The sequence below is a fragment of the Jaculus jaculus genome, chromosome 1, assembly GCF_020740685.1.
Source record: "Jaculus jaculus isolate mJacJac1 chromosome 1, mJacJac1.mat.Y.cur, whole genome shotgun sequence".
Taxonomy (NCBI): Eukaryota; Metazoa; Chordata; class Mammalia; order Rodentia; family Dipodidae; genus Jaculus; species Jaculus jaculus.
In genome coordinates this window covers 269,028,557-269,050,908 of record NC_059102.1, presented here as the reverse complement: position 1 = coordinate 269,050,908, position 22,352 = coordinate 269,028,557, and the positions used below count along the sequence as shown (strand labels likewise).

General features: G+C 42.5%; 1 protein-coding gene across 2 annotated transcripts in view; it reads left to right on the top strand.

The window, feature by feature from the left end:
- Window positions 1–22,352, top strand: part of Cdyl2 (chromodomain Y like 2) — a 222,778-nt gene that overhangs the window by 131,405 nt on the left and 69,021 nt on the right. For both annotated transcript variants that reach the window (XM_045141491.1, XM_045141492.1), the window contains exon 2: window positions 20,238–20,826. In XM_045141491.1, the coding sequence (XP_044997426.1) occupies window positions 20,238–20,826 (589 nt within the window). The remainder of the gene's footprint in view (window positions 1–20,237; window positions 20,827–22,352) is intronic.

The following is a 22,352-nucleotide window of genomic DNA, read 5'->3' as shown; positions in this document are numbered from 1 at the left end:
TTTTTAGCTGTCTGTGGCTATATTTTCACTACAAAGGCACAGTTGGGTGATTGTGATAGAGACTATATGGTTGGGCTACAGAACCATCTGGGCCTTTATAGAAAAGTTTCCTGAGCTCTGAATTATAGTAATTTGTTAGTTATTCTGAAAGGAATGTACAAAATATTCATGATGTTACAAAACCCTATCAACTACTCTGTTTGGATGTGAGGTGACATTCTGCCAGAGAGAGCTGCTTGCATTCCTCCATTGTATCATCTAGAACTGAGTTAATCTGTGGTGGTTTGAATCAGGTGTCCCCCATAAACTGTGTGTTGAATACTCAGTCCCCAGCTGATGACAACTTGGGAGGTGGAGCTTTCCTGGAGGAGGTGTGTGGATGGAGGTGGACCTTGAGGGTTTTTTGTTTTTTTTTTTTTAAGCCCATAGCTTGTCATTGTTAGTTAGGCTTGCTCTCCTGCTGCTGTTTCCCACCTGCTGTGACAAATCCCATCCTCTGTATTTTATCAGGCACTTTAACCTAGCAATAAGAAGGTAACTGCAACAACCTAGAACACTCCAGAAAACATTGACTCTCAGGATGATGCAGTGGGCTCTTGCAAGAGGAGTGTTGGCAAGTGGAGAAGTTTTTGAGGGAGAAACAGTGACTTTGTGTCCTGGTGACATCAGGACTCTGGTATCTGCATAGAGTATTTCTGAAATGGCTTTTGGTCATTCATTGACCACTGATGCAGAACCTCCCAGCCCCCCAGCCAAGGTTATGATGGTCATGCTTGGGTGGACCACAGAGACAGAAATGAAGAGAAACTAGGCTGTTAGCAGCCACCTTGCTGGCACTTACTGACTGCCTCTCTGTTGGGCTGATCTGTACTCCCTGACCTAATGGGCTTGCTAGTTAGGACCTGCTGTCTTAGGAGAGTGACTGAGTTAGTCAGGCATTCATAAAAGACCTGGATTAGGCACTAGTTAGCTGTTGAGATGTGGGATGAATCAGCAGAGGCTCTGTCTAGGAGGAGCTCTCCGAACTGGAGGGTGAGCAGGTCCAAGCCTGGTCCAGGGAACTCTTAGCATTTACCCCTAAGAACTCATCCATTCACTGAAGCCATGAATATCTTTTCCAGCTCTCCAGATGATAATGAGATCAGGGTTCTTAACATGCCCACAGAGGCCATCAGGGCCTATTTCCTGCTTCCCTCTTACTCATTCCTCACTTCCTTCCATTGCTTCTTCATTGACCACACCCCTCCTTGGCTTATATTTCCTCTGTCAGAACTGTCTTTACCCCATGCACCTCCCCAACTATGTGTTCCAATCAATGGCAGCCCTTCCATCTCAGCTAGAGTGACATTTCCTTGGAGGGGTCTTGTGTTTGAATTCCAAGGCCAGGCCAGTCACCTGCTGCTAGGCAGTTTCCCTCCTTTTTGTTTAGAGTTTATATATCTGTCATTTGTTGCCTGGTGACATTACTGTCCCACTAGACTGTGTGGAACGACCACATCTGTTTTTATTTTCCATCATATTACTAGTGTCTGGAGGCGATGAACATTTGGTGTTTGCTAAATGAACGAATGAGTTCTACCTTTGTGTCAGTTCTAAGAAAGTAGCTGTGCCTGCTGAAAATAATAATTCTTATTATTTTTAAAAACATTTTGTTTATTTTTATTTATTTGAGTTCAACAGACAGACAGAGAAAGAGGCAGATAGAGAGTGAGAGAATGGGCACACCAGGGCTCCAGCCACTGCATAATTCTTATTCTTAAAGTAACAATTTGCTGCATGCTTGCCTGCATAAATTCTGTGCTAAGCATTTGGGGTTGATCAGACTGATTGGAATAGCTGCTTTATTGATTAGCAATGTCTGCCTGGAAGAAGGTGGGATGAGAAGGGAAAAGAGGTGGCTGATGAATATCCAGAGAGTATTTCACTCTTGAGACATCCTGACAGTCTTTATAAAAAAAAATATTTATTTATTTATGAATGAATGATAGAGAAAAAGGCAGATAGATAGAGAATGGCATGCCAGGACTTATAGCCACTGCAAATGGACTCCAGATGCATGTACTACCTTGTGCATCTGGTTTATGTGGGTCCTGGGGAATTGAACCTGGTTCCTTTGGTTTTGTAGGCAGGTGCCTTAACCACTAAGCCCCATCCTGACATTCGCATTCAACTCATGTGTTAGATTTTTCACTGGTCTCATTCATTGTCCAATTGCCCAATTTCTCCAGATGTGCACACACCTGTGCTATCTGATGCCCAGAAAGTCACCCTGCAACTTAAAAAAATTTTTTTTTATTAGTTTTCTATTCAGCAAATACAGGCAGTTTGGTACCATTATTAGGCTCATGCATGATCTATCCCCTCCCCAATGGCCCCTCCTTGTTGATGTATATGGGCCATGCATTGTGGAGTTAGCCCACAGTTATTTCACCCTGCAACTCTGGAATTAGGATGAGGCATGGTAATGGCACACAATCTCATGCAGCTCAGCAATAGGGGAGAGCAGGCTATTTTGCTTACGTGGGTTCAAGGTTTGATACCAAGACACAGGCGAGGCTTGTTACTCAAAGGTCAGGTTCTCGACATGTATCTGAAAGGGGGAGGCATCAGAAGTGGTACCAAGAAATAGAACTTTCAGTAACAGACAGGACCTTTCTATTCCATATCTGGAACTCTAGGAGCTATAGATAATACCCTGACTATTAGAGTTAGGTTTGGTGTGAAGGTCTAGCTTCCTCATCCTCCTTGGACAAGAGTGTGGCATAATGACCAGCATGGTCCCTTGGGGATCCTGCTGGAAGGTTCTGTGGTCAGTCTGAACAAGCATGGGGTGAAAGGAGACTGCTGTTAGGGCAACTTTGGATGTGCAGCCATTAGCTCACGAATGCTAGGTCTGGCCTAGTGGCTAGTAGGAGAATCCTGGAGAGCAGTTGAAGTCCAGACCTGAATCTTGGAAGATTACAAGCCCACGATGCTCTGTGTTCATTCATTCCTTGTGAATCTATTATGTTCCTATTGCATGATAGGCTTTTGGTTTCACAGTTGAAATTCAGAGCCCCTACCTTGAATAGGGGAGAAAAATCCATCTTTAGTGCAAGACTGTGTCCATATATGTACCTATGAACAAAAGGACATTTTGTAAATATAAAAGTATCAAGAAGACAACCCTAATCTTCCTCCCTGTGGATAACACCAGTGATATCCTAGCATCTCTGTAAAATTCTTGCCTCTCAGTTTATCCAGGTGCGTGTGTGTGTGTGCACGTGTGCGTGCGTGTCCTCGCACATGTACTTATGTGCATGTGTGTGTGCATGTGTGTGTATAAGAGTGGGTGTAGTATGTGGTTGAGATAAGTTTATAAATAAGGTTTTATACTCCTGTTAATTTTTTTTTTCTTTATGGCATGTGTGTGTGCATGTGCATATGTGTGTTTATACTGAACATGATTGAGGTGATTCTGTAACTAAGTTATAGCACAGTGTATCAGTGATAAGCTTATTAGCTTCAGACAAGAGCAGGTGATCATTTTTCATGATTCTGTAGGTAGGTTAAGTGGTTTCTCTGTTGCTTTGATCTGGGCTCCCTCATCTAGCTGGGATGGAAGGTGCAAATGGCCCTTTCCTCATTTATAGCATGTACTGGTAGCTGGCTGGGCCTTGGGTATCCTCTCACCCTACGTGCCTGTGCTAGACCAGCTTCCTTCGGAGGCAGTCTGAGGACAGTAGATCAAGGAGGTGAAAGCAGAAGTCACAGTGCTACTTAAGACCCAGTGCTTAATGTTGTACAGACATTCTATTTGCTAAAGCAACTCTCAGGATGGCCTGGATTCAAGGACTGGACAGTTCAGTCCACCCCTTGTTGGAAAAGTGGAATTACCTGGAGGTGTTGACACTCAAAGGTGAAGGCCATTACTAGAACAATCTAGATCTCCCTGGTATTTCATTACCTTCCCACATTATTAAAAACTATTTGTGGGGCTGGAGAGATGGCTTAGCGGTTAAGCCCTTGCCTGTGAAGCCTAAGGACCCCGGGTCGAGGCTCAGTTCCCCAGGTCCCACGTTAGCCAGATGCACAAGGGGGCGCACGCGTCTGGAGTTCGTTTGCAGAGGCTGGAAGCCCTGGCGCGCCCATTCTCTCTCTCTCCCTCTGTCTGTCTTTCTCTCTGTGTCTGTCACTCTCAAATAAGTAAATAAAAAATGAACAAAAAAAATTTAAAAAAAACTATTTGTGGACTTAATATTTAGAGCATGCACATTTTATTTTAACCTCTTAGAAGTGTGGCTTTTGATCTGTTTCTGTGGAAGCACCAGTAAGTATTCATGGTGCTCTGCCAGTGTTTTGAAGAGACAATCCTTAAGCCAGCGAGGACAGCCTTTTTAAAGGTTTTGTTACTCAGCATGGAAGCCTTTTCCAGAAAGCTGTGGTATTGCACAGCAGGGCATCAAGATTGGCCATCTTATCAGACCCTTGCTGGCATGGAGTACTATTGATTTCTTTTTAAATAAAAGCTTTGTTAATTTGGCAAATAAAAACCAGAGCTTCATTTTAGTTTTTGTTGGCATTTCTAGTCATTAGTAAAATAGAGTGTCCTCCATGTTGCAAAGCTGTTTCACCTTTCCCTCTCATTATTTATGTGACTTTAGCTGGTATCTTCATATATTTCTTGATTTTTCTCTATTTTACTTTACACCACTTAAATTTGTGTTTTTAATATGATTTTTTTTGACTAAAACTATTTTATTTTAAAGCATAGACTGTCTCAATTAATAATGAGGTAGCTCTCTACCTTTTTTTTCTTTTAGGTTTTCACAACTTTTTTGTTATGTACTTATGTGTGTGTTTAGGTATTCTGACTCATAAAACCACATAGAATTGAATTTTCTTTTAAATATCTTAAAATTATTTCTATTAATTTATTTGTGAGCGACAGAAAGAGAGAGAGAGAGAGGGAGGGAAAAGGGGAGAGAACAGGCATGCCAAGGCCTCTAGCCACTGCAAACAAACTCCAGACACGTGTGCCACCTTGAGCATCTGGTTTACATGGGTTCTATGAGATCAAACCTGGGTCCTTTGGATTTGCAGGCATATGCCTTAACCACTAAGCCATCTATCCAGCCCTGGAGTTAATTTTTTTTTAGGCCAAACTGTCTCCTTTGTTATGAAATGAAGCTTGTTTCCCACTTCATTTGTATTTATTTATTCCAGTGCCACTTATCCAATAGTCATCTGTTTGTACTATTATTGGTGCTACCTTTTTACCAATTATAATGTACTTGGACTTTCTCTCTAACTCAGTTTATTTATTTATTTTTCTTGCCCTAATACTAGTCTAACAATAGTGGTGGCTTTTTAATTATGTTTGGTTATGTAACTGTGGAAGTCCCTCCCTATTATTCTTTTTTAAAGAGCTCTCTTCTGTTTTTGTTTAATTCTGTCAGTGGTACTTAAGAATAATTTTGTAAATTCTGAAATGGATCCATTGGGGTTTTTATTTTAACTGTGTTATATTTATTGATCAATTTGTTGCAAACTGACTGGAAAGCTTTAACATATTAACACTTCTCATTTCAAAATATGGCCTTTATCATTCCATTCATTTAAGCCTTTGAAAATTACTCAATAGATTTTTTGTGGGTTACATTCGTATAGTTTCTCAGTGTTTCTTCTAATTGTTAATACTTGTAATATAATCTTTTTGGCTACAAAACTTATCACTCAGGGGGAGAAGAATTAAGCTTCTTAATTACAGATGGGGAATCATCCCCTACCTGATAAAATGAATCTTAACACAGAGTTAAACATGTTAGAACTGATGTTTTGTGCTTCCCACTAATTTTAGCAGTGTTCTCATGATGAATGTTTTTTTAATTTTCCTTTTTTAAAGGGGTAACTGTATTTATTTTTATTATTATTTTGTTATTTGGGATTATTCTGAAAGGAATATATGTACCCTTTCCCCCCTTTTCTTCTTTATTCCAAGGTTTGAAGACTTTTCTGTCATGACATAGTAAATGTCTGTGACTTTGTAGGCTGTCTCTGTCATAATGATTCAACTCTACCCTTGTTGAGTTGCACAGATATATAAAGAAATAGGCTTGGGTTGTTCCAATAAAACAATTATTTAAAGCAGGCACTGGGCCATAGCCCGGCCATAATTTGCTATCTACTGATATATTAATCATTAACTTTTATGTCAGACTTGATCATGGAATTTTTTTTTTTTTTTTCATTTTGAGCTATACTATAGCACTGCCAGTGCATTTTCTTTAAAGTGTCCCTGCTTGGGCTGGAGAGATGGCTTAGCGGTTAAGCGCTTGCCTATGAAGCCTATGGACCCCGGTTCGAGGCTCGGTTCCCCAGGTCCCACGTTAGCCAGATGCACAAGGGGGCGCACGCGTCTGGAGTTCGTTTGCAGAGGCTGGAAGCCCTGGCGCGCCCATTCTTTCTCTCTCCCTCTATCTGTCTTTCTCTCTGTGTCTGTTGCTCTCAAATAAATAAATAAAAAATGAACAAAAAAAATTTTAAAGTGTCCCTGCTTAGGCCAATAGCAGACCCTTTCTTTGGAGTCTCTGTCATGTCCCCATTATTTCAGACCTATTTATTTATTGAGCACACTTTTTACCTTCTAGCACTGTGAGGTACCAGCGCTAGGATTCTCCTGGAACCCTTAGTCACTTTCATCGAGGAATTTTGGGTGCGTTTATTGCTGCTGGGGTGTTTCGGCTTCTAGGTGGCTGTAGGAGATGCTGCATGTGCACACCAATCTGTGGTGCCCATACCTGTGTTTCTTGGTTTATCGGTGTGTGTTCAAACACAAGTTCATACTCATGTCTGTGACTTTGATCACTATCCTGAGGTTCATCTTGATTCATTTATAACTTCACCTCTTATGGAGAACCTGGCTTCCATAGTCTACACTTACTTATTTGATCAAACTAGTATATATGTCAGGATATGTCATTAGGTTTGCACTTGTGTGAGAAGCAAAGTTATCCAGTGTTTGTAAAGAATCCCTCCCCAAAGCTTTTTTGGGGGGGTGGCTCATTGAGCCTTTATTTTACTCTTTTTTTCCACCTCATTCAATCAAATTGTGTGCCACACCTGTATGACACAGTGAGAGTCTGTTGTCATAGGCAGCATTCCATCCTAGCACTTCCTCAACATTTTTTTAAAATGTAATTTATTAGTTTTCTTTTTAGCAAATACAGGCAGTTTGGTACCATTGTTTAGGCTCATCCATGATCTACCCCCTCTCAATGGACCCTCCTTGTTCATGTAAATGGGTCGTACATTGTGGAGTTAGCCCACAGTTATTGGTACGATAAATGTCTCTGCATATCATGACCCAACATGTGGCTCTGACATTCTTTCCGCCCCCTCTTCCGCAAAATTTCCCTGAGCCATGTTGGGTTCATTTTTGGTCTGCTTCAGTGCTGAGGTGTTGGGGGCCTCTGAGGCTCTGGCTCTCTGATTTGGTAGGAGTTGATTTTTCTCTGTGTTGGTCTCCTTCCGCTTTGTGCTGGTATCCAGTTCGTCAGGAAAACATCACCCTTGCTTGTTTTGCCAATTGTCCTTAGTTTCAGTTGGGCCCCTTTTGAGGTATGTTGGGGCAGTTCTCTCCTTAGGATCTGCATCTATCTGAAAAAGAGAAGCAGATTCTCCAACGGAGAGTAAGTTAGCACCTGGAAAATTGATATAACAATTACTTTTTTGATAGAGAGTTTGATAGGTGTAGGCCCTCTTGTACCCCATGATTGATGGTAGCTTGATATTGGAGAGTGGGCTTATGTTTGGGTATGGTTCTGACTTGTTTCCCAGCTCCAACTGTGGGTCTTGTACCACTGAGGGGATTAGTTAGCCAAATCAAGAGCAGTTGGTTCCCCACCATGGCTGTGTGCCACTATTGCACTTGTGTGGGCATCACATCAGGTTATTTGTTGCTAATTAGGTTAGACCATGAGTTGCTTGGACAGATATTGGTCATTTCCCCCAGTCGCCCATGTAGCACCTTCTGGAACTAGACATGCTGACTGTCTGGGGACTGACTCTGTCCTGGCTTCCAGCCATGCCATTCCATTTTATTTGTCAGCTGCGTATGGAGTCTTCAGCAATAGGGTCTTACCACTGGCCTTTGGTGGGTCATCAAGTACTCTGACAGAAGTCTGTCATTGTTTTGGGAAACCTGGTAGGTTTCTCTGATCAAAAGCTCATTGTGGATGGTAGGCCCAAGCTGGAAGTGGGGGTTACAGGTCAGTGCCCACTAAGAAAATGAGGAAAAACATAACTAATATACAAGAGTTAGAGAGGAGAGAGAGAGAGGGTAGAGGGGGAGAGGGAGGGAGAGAAAATGTAGAAGATTTAGGTTAGTCTTGATCCTACTGTCTCCAGTGTCTTGTGGTTCAGGTGTTTCCTGTAAGGGTCTAGTGACGGCTGAGCCATTTGGTCTGTCTTTTAGGAAGTAGAATTTTATGGTACCATTGCCGTTTGGGTCCAGATTACTGTTTTCCACCCCTTCAATGCCCTCCCCGCCCTCCCCATCCATTCTATTGTCTAGTCCATGAGGTGCTAGCTGGGTATGTAAGGTATCTTGGGTAGATTCAGGTTAGGTGTTGTAGATGAGTGAGACTATGTGTTGATTTTTTTTTCTGTGATTGGGTAAGTTCACTGAGAAAGATCTGTTCCAGGTTCAACCATTTTTCCTCAAATTTCTTTATGTCGTTTTTTCTTACTGCTGTATAGAATTCCATTGTGTAGATATACCACATCTTTGTTATCCATTCTTCTAATGATGGACATCTGGGTTGATTCCAGCTTTTAGCTATTATGAATTGAGCCGCTACAAACATGGTTGAGCAAATCTCTCTGGCCTGTGGTTTGAAGGTTTTAGGGTAGATGCCCAGTAAGGGTATAATTAGGTCTGTTGGTATTTCTATAGTCAGCTTTTTCAGGAGTCTCCATATTGCTTTCCAAAGTGGTTGTACCATCCTACATTCCCACCAACATTGAATGAGTGTTCCTGCTTCTCCACATCCTTGCCAGCATTTATTTTCATTTGATTTTTGATGTTGACTATCCTTATTGGGGTAAGGTGGAATCTCATAGTTGTTTTAATTTGCATTTCTCTGATGATTAGGGATGATGAACATTTTCTTAAGTGTGTGTTTGCCATTTTGTATATCTTCCTCTGTGAACTGCCTGTTCAACACTGCGCCCCACTTTTTGAGTGGGGTATTTGTCTTCATATTGTTTAGAATTTTGAGTTATTTGTAGATTCTAGAGATTAGGCCTTTATCAGTTGGATAACCCGCAAATATTTTCTCTCATTCTGTGGGTATTGTATTAGCTTTGCTTATTATATGTTTGTCTGTAAAGAAACTCTTCAGCTTCATATGATCCCATTGGTTGAGTGACTGTTAAGAACTTGAGCCACTGGGGTTTTGTTCAGGAAGTCTTTTTCCATTCCTATATCATGGAAAGTATTTCCTAAATTTTCTTCCAGTAGTATTCGAGTTTCTGGTCTTACATCCATTTGGATTTGAGTGTAGTGCATGGTGAAATGTGTGGCTCAATTTTTAGTTTCCTGCATGTGGTTATCCAGTTTGTCCAGCACCATTTGTTGAAGATGCTATCTTTTTTCCAGGCTATATTGTTTGGGCCTTTGTCGAATATCAAGTAGCTATAGTTGCTTGACCCAAAATCCCGGTCCTCAAGTCTATTCCACTAGTCTATACTCCTGTTTGTATGCCAGTACCATGCTGTTTTTATTACTATGGCTTTGTAGTATAGCTTTAGATCTGGTATGGTGATGCCACCAGAGGTATTTCTTTTCCTGAGGATATGTTTGTATACACGAGGCCTTCTGTTTCTCCATATGAAATTTGAGATCATTTTTTCTATCTCTGTGAAGAACACTGTAGGGATTTTAATTGGAATTGCATTAAATCTATATATTGCCTTTGGTAGGATTGTCATCTTCACAATGTTAATTCTGCCTTTCCAGGAGCATGGGAGGTCTTTCCATCTTCTCAAGTCCTCCTCAATTTCTTTTTTGAGAGTTTTTATATTTTCGTTCTATAGATCTTTTACTTCCTTGGTTAACATTATTCCAAGTTATTTTTTGTTGTTGTTGTTGTTGCTATTGAAAATGAGACTATGTCCTTTATTTCTTTTTCTGTATCTTTGTCATTTGCATACAGAAATGCTACCGATTTTTGTGCATTGATTTTGTATCCTGCTACTTTGCTTTAACTTCCTCAACATTCTATCTGACTTTTTAAGTCCATTTATTGAAGATCATTTTTCTGTGATAGTTGTGGGGGTTTTGGATTATTTGCAGTTATGCACCCACCACCCCTGTGACATACAACTGTTTCATCACCTAAAACCGCCTTGTGTATCCAGTTTGGAATCACACTCTCCTCTCCTTGGGCCTGTTCTCTTCTTCATCCTCATAGATCTTACTTTTCTAAAATACCATACAAACAGAGCTGTATAATGCATAGAGCCTTTGGGGTGTGTCTTCATTTTGCAAAAGAAATTAAGATTCATTTGGCTGCTGCACAGGTCAGTGGTTTGTTCCCTTTCATTTCTGCGCAGCAGTCCATTACTCTGATGTACTTTAGTTTGCCTACTTGTTAAAGGAGCTCTCTGTCACATCTAGTCAGGGGCAATTATGAATAAAGCCACGTGATCATTCATGTACTGTTTCTGGTTTTAGTGTATATTACACTTGATCTCATTTCTGCTTTTATGATTTAAGTCTTTTTTGGCTTTTGTGCCATGCTGCTGCTTTACGTTTTAAAAATGTCTTTTTCATGGTAGATCTTATTTCCATCTTCTCATTTGATTCGAAACGTTTACTTCCTCTTATTTCTATGCATTTTCCACACCACCTTGCAGGATACATAATTTACCTTCAGTGAGCTCAGACATTTTAAGTGTCAAGGTGAATTCTGATAAATGCCTCTATCACCACCGTGGTCAAATTAGAGAACATTTCCATCTCCCCAGAAACTGTCTTGGTGGCTTCCCCTCCACCTGCACTGCACAGCCCCAGACTGGACTGCAGCCTGCTGTTGAAATTTGCTGGCTTGCTCTCTTCCCTCCAGCACAGTGCCGAAAAGTTTTCTCCAAGCTGTGTGCTTAGTGCTTGTCTGCTACTGAATCTTCAGCCTACTGTGTGGAGATACTATAGCTTCGTCACCTTAGAAATATTTACATTTTCCCAGTTTATGTCTACTTTCAGTAAAATATTATGATAGTTCATATCATTTCATGGACATACTTCCCTTTCTTGAAGGCAAATAACTATTTTAAAAAGATATGCAAACATCATTCCTCGATAGAACCTAGGGCATTCTCCCACACATATGCTTGGCAACCAGTCTCCAACACTCCCAGCACAACACGCTTCCTGCATGATAACATACAGAAATCATCCAATTAGGTTTTTACTCTTCTCCATGTAAGACCACTTTCTATATTTGTTATCTTAATACAATATTTAAAAAAACACATCATATCCTACCTTTTTATTATCACATTACATATGTATGCAGTCCTTTCAGGATCATGTTCTATTTGCCTTTTTATTTTCTCTCTATAGTAATTACTGAAACGGAAGTCTAGATATTCATTTGGTCTCATTGTTTAGCATTAATCCACATATCATATATATGTGTGTATTATACATATGTATTATATATACATATACATATATATTATTGTATATGTATTTCCTTTATGTACCTTCTTGAAGTCTTTCTCTTTTGGCGTTTTCAAGGCAGGGTTGCCCTGTGACCCAGGCTGGCCTTTGACTCACAGTGATCCCCCTACCTCTGTCTTCTGAGTGCTGGGATAAAGGGTGTGTGCTGCCATGTCCAGTTCCTCCTTGAGTTTTAACTTGAAAGATTTACATTTAAAATCCATATTTGAAGCATTCCTTTTTTTTTTTTTTTAGTGAGTAAGACATAGTTGCCTTCCCCTTTGCATCTAATGTATTACTTGGTTGGTCAGAAAATTCTTGAGTTCACAATATCTGTTTCTTCATCGACTGTTCTGGAACTTAAGATTCCCTGAATTTGTGAAATTGGCCTGATATATTTTCCTATCCTTGTGGATGGAGAAGGGTTGCCGTGTGACTGTAGGTAGTTAGCTTTGTAAAATGAAGGTGTTGTGTAAGGTTAGAAATTAAATTGACGTGTTCTGAAGCTTCCTGCTCCTGTCACTGAGCTCTTTTCTCCCATGCACTCAGGACATGGATGGAGATCATTACTCCTATGACACCTTGATTAGCACTTCTGTGGCATTCTGATGTTTTCTGTGTGCAAGTCTCACCTTGGTTGAGTGTCTGTAACGTCTCCCACACCTCTAGCCTCAGTTCCTTTAGTACTTTTTAAATAACCTGTGCCCTGTTCCTCACTCATGGAGAGGCTTGGGAGGTCATGGTCTCCATCACTGGTTTGATTTTCTTCATGTTCACTCTGTCCTTTCCTGGCTCCAGTGAGAAGTCTCTTCCTTTGCCCTCTGGTTTATTTGCCTCCTGTCTCATGTAAATGAATCTTCTTTCATTTCAGTTTCAGTTTCAGTTCATCATTTCTCCCTTTTGAATATACAGGGCATACTTTCTTTGTGTGTGTGTGTGTGTGTGTGTGTGTGTGTGTATGCAGATGTGCATACCCATGCAACCCAACCCATGTGCTGGCCAGAGAAGAATGTTGAATGTCCTCTTCTATTGCTCATCTGTCGTATTTCCTTAATACATGGTCTCTCACTGAGCCTGGAGCACATGTCATTTTTCTGTTAGGCAGCCTGACCAGCGAGCCTCAGCAATTCGCCTGTCTTTGCACTAACCCTCTCCCACAAGCACTGAGGTTACAGGTATGCACACCTGCTTTTTAATATATAATGATTTTTAAAATTTTTTAATTTTTTCTGTAACTTTTATTTTACAAAAAGGCTCTTTTATCTTTTATCTGTTCTTTTATCCCCTCATGTCTGCTTCCATTTTCCTGGGGGCTTCCTCAGTGACTGTTCACTGTGGGGTCATGAAGGCCTCAGTCAGTCTCTGTGGGCTAAGGGGAGAGTACCATGCCTCAGAACAGTCTTACAAATTTCCCACTCCCTCTCACCACATTCCCTGAGCCACAGCTGGCCTGTTAGCAGTCTGACTTGGTGTTGAGTTCTCTGTTTCCTGTGGATGTCTGCTTTGATTTTTTTAAATTGGTTTTCCGAGGTAGGATCTCACTCTATCCTAAGGTGACCTGGAATTCACTATGTAGTCTCAGGCTGGCCTTAAAGTCATAGAAATCCTTTTGATGGGTTTTTATTGACCTCAGTGTCTGCACTACTGCTTTGGAGCTGGTTGTTAGGATAGCAGTGAGAGCAGTACTTGTGTTGCTACTTCCTCTGCAGTTTCTCCTGGGTGGGCCCTGGTAGATGTGGTAGAGGTGGCATACCTTGTGGTGACATTTTGTTGTTGTTATTGTCTTGTATCTCCTCTGTTTTCTCTGCCATCTTTAAAATAAAATATTCCTGAACCAAGGCTGAGAGCAACTTAGATTAAAGGGTATGTGTATAGTTATTTGAGTGAGTGACTTTTTGGTGTGTGAGCCCGTCTTCTTATCCAGACAGCAGTGGGGACTTCTCTCTGGAATCTTTGAATTTCCTGTCCATAGGATTCTGATTTGGTTACCAGTCCTAGATATGAGGTCTCTCTCACTGAGTGGGCCATATGTCTAATCAGAGGTCAGGTGGTTACCTGCAAAGGCTGCGTGCCACTATCACACAAGTGTGTTCTTCTTGCCTGGCTGGCTGACCTTGTAGTTTGCAGGGTACCCTGCTTTTACATGCTGCTAGTGATCACTGTCCCTCAGCAGCTCCCATAGTGCGTTCCGGTGCTATGAGAGACATCCTGATTTTTATGTGAGTGCTTAGGATCAAACAGGTTCTCATGCCTGAGCATCAAGCAAGCACTTTTACCCACTGAATCATCTCCCCAGCCTCTTTTTGCTTACTTTGCACATGCATGTATATGTGTGTTTTGTGTATGTATGAGTGTTCATATGTGTGCTTGAGGTGCATTTGTATATGTGTGTGCCTACTCGTGGAAGACAGAGGTTGATGATTAGTAGCTTCCTCAGTTGCTCTCCATGTTTATTATTATTATTATTATTATTATTATTATTATTATTGAGGCAAGGTCTCTCACTGAACCTAGAGCTCACTGATTTGTCTAGACTAGCTAGTTAGTAAGCTATAGGGATTCACATGTCTGCATTTCCCCAAAACTGGGATTATAGATACTGCTGCTGTGACCAGCATTTTACATGGATGTTGGGGCTCTTAACTTTGGTCTTCATGCTTGTTCAGCAAGCATTTTATCCATTAATCCATGTCCTCAGCCTCCAGAAGCCATGTTTTCCACGTGTGGAAAACACACCACCAATGCCAACCAAAAATGTGCACTGGCATTTCTCTTTAGTCTGACTTTCCTGGGAAATGTTGGTGATGACTGTGTTTGCATGTTTTAGAAGTTTTAATAACTCCGTGTTCCTGATCAAAGAATGGCTTCTCCATCTTGGTTACTTTCATCACTTGGTTGCCAATAAGTCTTTGGGTCAGACCTCTCCTGTGAGTAAGTTTTGATTTGCCTGTCTCCAGGCCAGAAGTTGCAGTCTGGCAGCCATTTTTCTGGGGCAGCTTTGCTGGACAGACTGGCAAAGACCTCTTGGTCTTTCTGAGTTCCTCTTGACTGGACCATCTGGTGTAATTTAAATGGGCAGCCCATGCGAAGTTGCTTCCAGAACTGTCTTTGCTTCCCTGAGGACCCTGTACCCCAAGGTTAATGATGGGAGCTTTTAAATCCTAAGGGATTTGTCTGAGGACATTGAAAGGATTCAGGAAGAAAGGTCCTCCTGGAGTCAGGGAAATGGCCTGCCTGCATTTTTATCCAGCGGTGGCTAGTCTCATGTGTAAATGGCTGGCCCATAGGCAAGGATCATCACTTTCACCTTACTCTTTTGTCAGCCTTCCTGTTCGCTTGCAGAGCCCGAGGCACATGCTGGCAATGCTAAGTGCCCCAGGCATACCCTTTGTTGGGTGGGGGCAGCTGGTCTTTCAAGAGACTGGAAAACTTTGATGGGGAATCCTGGGTCCCAGAGCTGTTGTGATTTTTATATTGCCCTGGCTTGGTGAGAAAGTGCTATGATTAGGGAAGGAGGCCCACATGGCATGAGTGGGGTTTCATCCTGCCCAGTGGAAAATATATAGAAGGCAGTCACTGAAAATGTGGGGTTTGGAGCCAACATAGTTAGGGACCATTCTGAGCTTTCAGATACTTATCAGAGATGGGGACCTCCAGGTTCCTCAGTTCATCCTCTATAATAAAAGAAAATAAAATGACCTTCTTGGGCTGTTTTCAAGATGAGTTAATATACAGGGACATATACAGTAGTAGCTGACTGAATAAGATTAGGTATGGCTATTATTTTGTCTGTTAATGGAAGGCTAAGGTAGCAAGGACTGACCTCTAATGGGGGTCTTCTGGTAGAAAATCCAGTTTAGTCTCATTTCAACATGTTGGTCTCATATGTGCCTTTCTGTCCTTTCTTTATCTTCTCTCAGTCTCCTCTTCCCCATCAGAGCACTTTCCATATTTCATCCAACACATTACTTTGTGCTCACTGTTTCAAGTGGTGTGTCCTACCTTAGAATGTGTGTGTCTCTATGCTATGTGGTCTCCTGCTGCACACCGGGCCATGTTGTTCATGCTCACTGAAGACTTCAAATGAATGGTTTCCATGTAGCCACCATTCCTTCTTTAGCTTCCTCTGGCACATTGCTCGCCTGTATCACTGGCAATTTCTGTCTACTTGTTGTGAGGGCTTCCCACTGATGAGGAACTCAGGCTAATCATTTAGGTGAACTTAAGGTCAGATGTTGGTTAACCGCCTACTAAATGGGTGGTGAATAGAAGTTACCCACCCTCTCTGAGCCCCAGTTTTCCTACTTGTCAAATGATGAGAGTAACAGCCCACTGAAAGAATAGATACAATGAAATCTTAATACTTTCTGAGTGATTAGCACAGTTCCTAGAACTTAGGATGCACCTATCCAGGTGATTGCTATCATTATTCCTAACAAGACAGTCATCCCTGGGTCACTGTGACACAGGTAATAATTGCATCATAACTACCCTGCCCCCATCAGTGGTAGAAGGCACTCAGGTTAACTGGGATCACAGAGTAAATGTTAATTAATGATTTAGTTGACCTCTAAGGAATAGTTCAGCATCTCATATTACTTATCTTTGAAGAAAGAAGCTGGCAGGGGTGTGGGCATGACAGATTTTCTAATATGATTCACGTGTTGGTGAGTGTGTATAAGTAAAGGAGAGGAATTGAAAGTTCTTTGTATTTGCAAGGAATGAGCTCCAGGTAATGCATGCATCCTTTGCAGGTAGGTGGGCTGCAGTATCCCTAGATAAATTGCTGGGCCAAGGTGTCACTTTGGTCATCAAGTGTGAGGAGGTAGGAGACCGATGAGGAGATTAGGGGAGTTTCAGGAAAGGAAGGATTTCCCAGGCAGGATTTGTTGCCAGGTTAAGTCCTAAGCAACTTTGGCCTTGGCAATAGGCAGAGAAAATGACATCAAGGTCTGTTTGAGATGCTGGAGAAAGGGAGCCCACCCAGGGACATAGGAAGGAGAGCAAGTCCCCAGAGATGGCAGGGATCAAAGTATTATGGGATGCTTGTGGTCAGCTTTCCTCAGAGTTCCCTGGGGACATTTTGGTCTTTCATCGGGTGGGGGGTTACTTTTTTGAACTTGAAAGTATCTTTTGCTTTTTTCTTTTAAACACTGGATAGAATAATGGATAAAAAAGCATTTCTGTCCACTGATTTTGTGTATATCCAAACAGTCCCCCTAATCTCCTTGGTGTACTTTACAGTGCTTTTCCATATCACAATCATTTCAGTTCTCTTCACAAAGTTATTAAGGTTGTGCTTTACAATAGGGGATAGTGAGGTTCAAAGGGATTGGGCCAGTTGCCCAGGGCCATAGGGATAGGAAGTGGCAGAGCCAACAGTTTTTTTTTTTTTTTTTTTTTTTCAAGAACAGGCTACTAAGGTTGATACCATTAATTCTGTTTATACTTGGTATTGGGTTTGGTTAAGTGCCCAGGGCTCTGGAAGGCACCAGAGGTAGAAGCAGTGGCCTTTCTGTTGTAACTTCCAGTAACTTGGACAGAAAGAACAGACCTAAGCTCTCTCCCCATTGTGGCCTCAGACAGCCACCTCGACCCCAAACCCTTGCTAATGCCCCAGGCTTCTCCAACAGCACTACTCTGCACCACCATTTCCTGCACTTGGAGCAGCTTCTTTTCTACAGAGAGAAGCTGACTGCCATCAGACGTCACCTTGTACAGGGTGGGGGAACTTTATATCTGTAGACACTGGCAAAATTTGTGGTCATAGGAGGCTGTGCAAGCTTAAATGACCTTTGTTGTAGAATGTAGAAACCCATATTTGTATATTCTCTACAACCAGCCAATAAAGTAGGCGGGTAACTTCCTCTTGGTATGTGAGTCATCTGAGGCCCAAAACGGTTTAGAAAAATTGCTTAGGAACACATACAGTTTAATTGGGTATTGAACATAGTCTTTCTTTAAAGTGTATGTTCATTTTTGTAAGTGTTTTTAAAGATACAAAGCTCGTTTTGACTGTCATTTATCTGTCTGCCTGTCCCTTCATGGTGAGCTCTTTCTTCACCTAACACCTGTCTATTCTTCCATCAGTTATTCTTCTATCCAGTTATCCATTTATCCACTATCCACCTATATGTTCATTCACCCATATACTTCCCCACTCACCCATCCATCATCCATCACCCATCCACACAGTGTGTGTTAGCTGTGTGACACTATCCTCTTCTTCATAACTTTTAATATACTTTTTAACTCTTCCTAGATCTGGAGACCGCCACACTAGCACATATCCCTCAACTCCCAAGCACTTATGTGGGTTTGCTTCTCACACTGCAGGTCACTGTACATGAGAATGCTACTACTCCACACAACGCTGACCTGCCCATTCACTTTTGCCCTTCTGTTACCCTGCATACATTCTCTCCTATAACACCCTCAGGAGAGGCAATGCTTCAAGCTCTCCCAGACACTTTCTAGGGCTTTCTGGATTATCATTACAAATACTCAACCAGAAACATTATTTGAGCCACAGGTTGAATTCAGATGAGCTGGGCACAATTTTACTTAAAAACCCACATTATAGTTCATATATATGATTTATGCAATAAATCTAAAAGAGAGCATTTCATACTGAAGGAAATTTTAGCAGACACAGGCCAACTTAAGTGAAGACGAATCAATTAAGAAAACAAGTTATCGAAGAGAGGCAGTATTATGAGGAGGAAATATGGCCTATCTATTTCCATATTTATTAAGAGAAAAGCAGTAAAAGATATGTAATTGTTTTACATAATGTCTGTTATATACAAACCACCAGTAAGACGGTCTCATTTGGAAAAACATGTGCCCATATAAACAGTCATATGATGAACCCTTGTGTCTGTTACTCTCCAGCAGTCTTCAGCCTAACCCCACCCACTTTTCTCTCCCATGTTCCCTTTCTTTTCATAAGTTTCAAGCACAAATTCCTACCTTGTAGCTTAATGCCACTGAATCAAAATTATTTTCTTTCTTTTCCCCAAGGTAGTGTCTCACTCTAGCTCAGGTTGTCCTGGGATTCACTATGGAGTCTTAGGGTAGCCTCAAACTCACGGCGATCCACGACCTCTGCCATCCGAGTGCTGGGATTAAAGGTGTGCACCACCACACCTGGCAAATTTTTCTATTGAAAGTGAGGTATGTTGGGGCAGCTCTCTTCTTAGGATCTGCATCTATCTGGAAAAGAGAAGCAGATTCTCCAATGGAGAGTAAGTTAGCACCCGGAAAATTGACATAACATTTACTTTTTTGATAGACAGTTTGATAGGTGTAGGCCCTCTTATACCCCGTGATTGATGGTAGCTTGATATTGTAGAGTGGGCTTGTGTTTGGAATGAAAACTAGTAAATTAAATTTAAAAAAAAAAGAAAGAAAGTGAGCATTTGTGAGGATAGAGACTGAGAATTTCCACTACATTTTCTAAATTAAAAAAAATAGTCAAATGCATAGCAAAGGTGAAAGAATAATAAATGAATTCTCAAATACCCTTCACTTGAATATATTAGCTATTAAAAGCAGAACTGGCATTTCCTTGAGTGTGTTTGTCCACATAATTTGGAGGATGGTAGGCGTTCTTACCTTTTAAGACTCATGCACAGAAACTTCAAACCCCACCCCCACTATACCCTGGCCGTGCCTCTGAAGCCAGTTGTTCACGGTCAGTGTCCTCATCTAACATGGGATCATAATGATGCAAAGCACTTGGCAGGCTCAACAACTGTGCCTCCTCTCATTCCCTCCTGGCTAGGCTGCGTGGCACCTAGGAAGAGTGCATGGTGGTAGAGCTGGGCATTGTTGATTTAGATGAGATCGGGCACATTCAGGGTAGTACAGCCATAGACAAGACTTTGTTGACTCAAATCCGTTTTGTTCAATATGGAATACTCTCACAGTAGAGTGAGTTGGTGTAACATAGTGATTAAAAGAATAGGTGTTGGGTGAGGGTAGTTCAAACTCCAGCTCTGTCTTTACCAGTTCTGGGACCTGTTTAAATGACTTCTCTCTCTGAGCCCTAGTTCCCTTGCTTTACAATGGGAATAGAAAACACCTACCTTATTGAGGTGTTGCTCAAGAAAATGAGATGAGCAATGCACAGCATTTAGTAGTGGCCATCTCATAAATGCCCAGTCAATGCTGCTGATCACTATAAATTAGATTTAGTATGTGTCACAATCTGATAAGGATACATTAACATATTCGTTATTATTATCCAATAAATGTTTCTTATATAAGAATGAAATAGGTCTTTCAAAGTCAGAGTCTGCTTGCTGCCATGAAAAGAATAAGCATCTCCACAGCAGGCTTGCTGTGCCCTCTCAAACAAGAGGAAGTGTGGATGGCCATGAGGATACTACCAGTGAGCATGAGTGGTTAGGAGCCAAATGGCCATGAGCACATGTTTGTTTCTGGTTCTGTTCAGGAAAGTTATAAAGTAAGCCAGTCTCCCCTTGCCTGGGACTGACCTTCTTCTCTCTCTGTGACTCTTGTGTTCTAGGTTGAAAGGATTGTGGACAAGAGGAAGAACAAGAAGGGAAAATGGGAGTATCTGATCCGATGGAAGGGCTATGGGAGCACAGAGGACACATGGGAGCCGGAGCACCACCTCTTGCACTGTGAGGAGTTCATTGACGAGTTCAACGGGCTGCATGTGGCCAAGGACAAGAGGGTGAAGGCCGGGAAGCAGGCAGGCGCCTCCAGGCTTGTGCGGGACCCACGCACTCCACCTGTGGAGAGACTCTCCCACAGACCCCCAGAGGGCAAGAACAAGGGGACTTCCCACAAGAGGAAGCGGATCAACCCTCCTCTGTCCAAGCCCAAGAAGGGGTCTTCCGGCAAGCCTCCAGGGGCTGGTGACAGGGCTGCCAAGACTGTATCATACAGGACTACCCCCAGTGGTTTGCAAATCATGCCCCTAAAGAAGGCCCAGAATGGCCTGGAAAATGGTGATGCCGGCTCAGAGAAGGATGAGAGACATTTTGGAAATGGGTCTAATCAGCCGGACTTGGATTTGAATGACCACATTGGAGAGCAGGATGGCAGCGACTGTGATGGGACCCACTCGGCGCTGGTGGAGAACGGGCTCGGTTTGTGGCTTTTCTTTCTCTTGGTTCCCCAGACCCACTTTGGTGCCAAGAGTGGAACCCAGGACCTAGCAACTTGCTAGGCATGCACTCTTCCACTGAGCTAAATCACTGCCCTCTCTTGGATGGGTGGTTGTTTTGACAGTCTTATGTAGCCCAGGCAGGCTATAGACTCCTGATGAGGCTGACGCCTGGCTTGGACTTCTAATCCCTGTGCTTTCCCCTTCTGAGTGCTGGCTGAGATTACGTGCCAGTTTTATGTGGAGCTGGGGATCAAACCCAGGGTGGCCTGCATGCTAGGCAAGCCTCCTGCCAACTAAGCTATACTGCCAGGACCGCCATCCCTTTTCAGCCTAGGATGAGATGCTCCTATCCCGCCCTTAACTCATCTTCCCAGTAATTGTGGCTTCAGCTCTTACCACCTGGGTCATGTACATTTGGCCACATGTCCATGTGCCCTTGATTGAGCCAGAGTATTGCTGGGAACAGGGATGCTGGCATGCATGTGGTGCAGCTGGATGGTGGGATGAGACAAATGCATGTCAGTGATGATGGTGGCATAGGGGTTCAGAGGGTGCTCCACTGTGGAGAGCATTTGTCTTCAGGAGCTAATTTTGAGTGTGTGTGTGTGTGTGTGCATGCACATGTGTATATATGTGTGCTCATGGATGTGAATGCCAGAGGACAACTTCAGATATCATTTGTTCCTTGGGAACACCATCCACCTATTTTGAGACAGTAACTCTCATTGGCCTGGAACCCTCCAGTTAGGCTATTGACTGGCCAGTGAGCCCTAGGGATCCTCCTATCTCTGCCTCACCAGTGCTGGGAATACAAGTGTGTCCTGTCACTCAGCATTTTTATATGCGCTTCTGGGGAGTATCTCAGGTCTCCTTGCTTGCCAGGCAAACACTTTCATGACTGAGCTATCTATCACCCTAGACTGTCTTTGAGAACTCTTGCTGCAGAACGTAAGGTATCACCTTGAGGTTCTCCCTGCCCTGGAGACAGGCATTTTACCCAAACAGCATTTATGTAGGCGTCTTTGCCCCAGCCTGACTCACATTTCCGTCTGGGGATCCCAGTACTGATGTGACTCTCTGCCTGCTAGCATATGTAAACACTGTTTGTTTTAAACACTCATCTCTTGGGGAGCAGTGGGCTTGTGTAAATGAGGCTTGGTATAAACATCATGTTTGATGTTTCTGTGACAGCTGCCAGCAGTCACGGAGTTCCCTGTCACAGGAAGAGTGGCTTGGAGAGCTTCTGAAGCTCACAGCATGGGGCACAGGAGCATGGGCAGAATCCCAGCACTGGGACTTTGGCACCCCCCCTGCCCTGTTCACACCACAGTTTCTGCAAGCATAGGAAAGGCAGTGAGGGAGGACAGTGTGCTGACTGGCTGCCTGGCTTTTCTTGTCCTGTGCCACTTTCTGAAGTGGAGTGGAGCCACTAGCCATTTGTTCTTCACTGTTGGGCCCCTCTAGTCTATGACCTGCTAATGGGAGCAGGTACCTCGTGACCTGGGG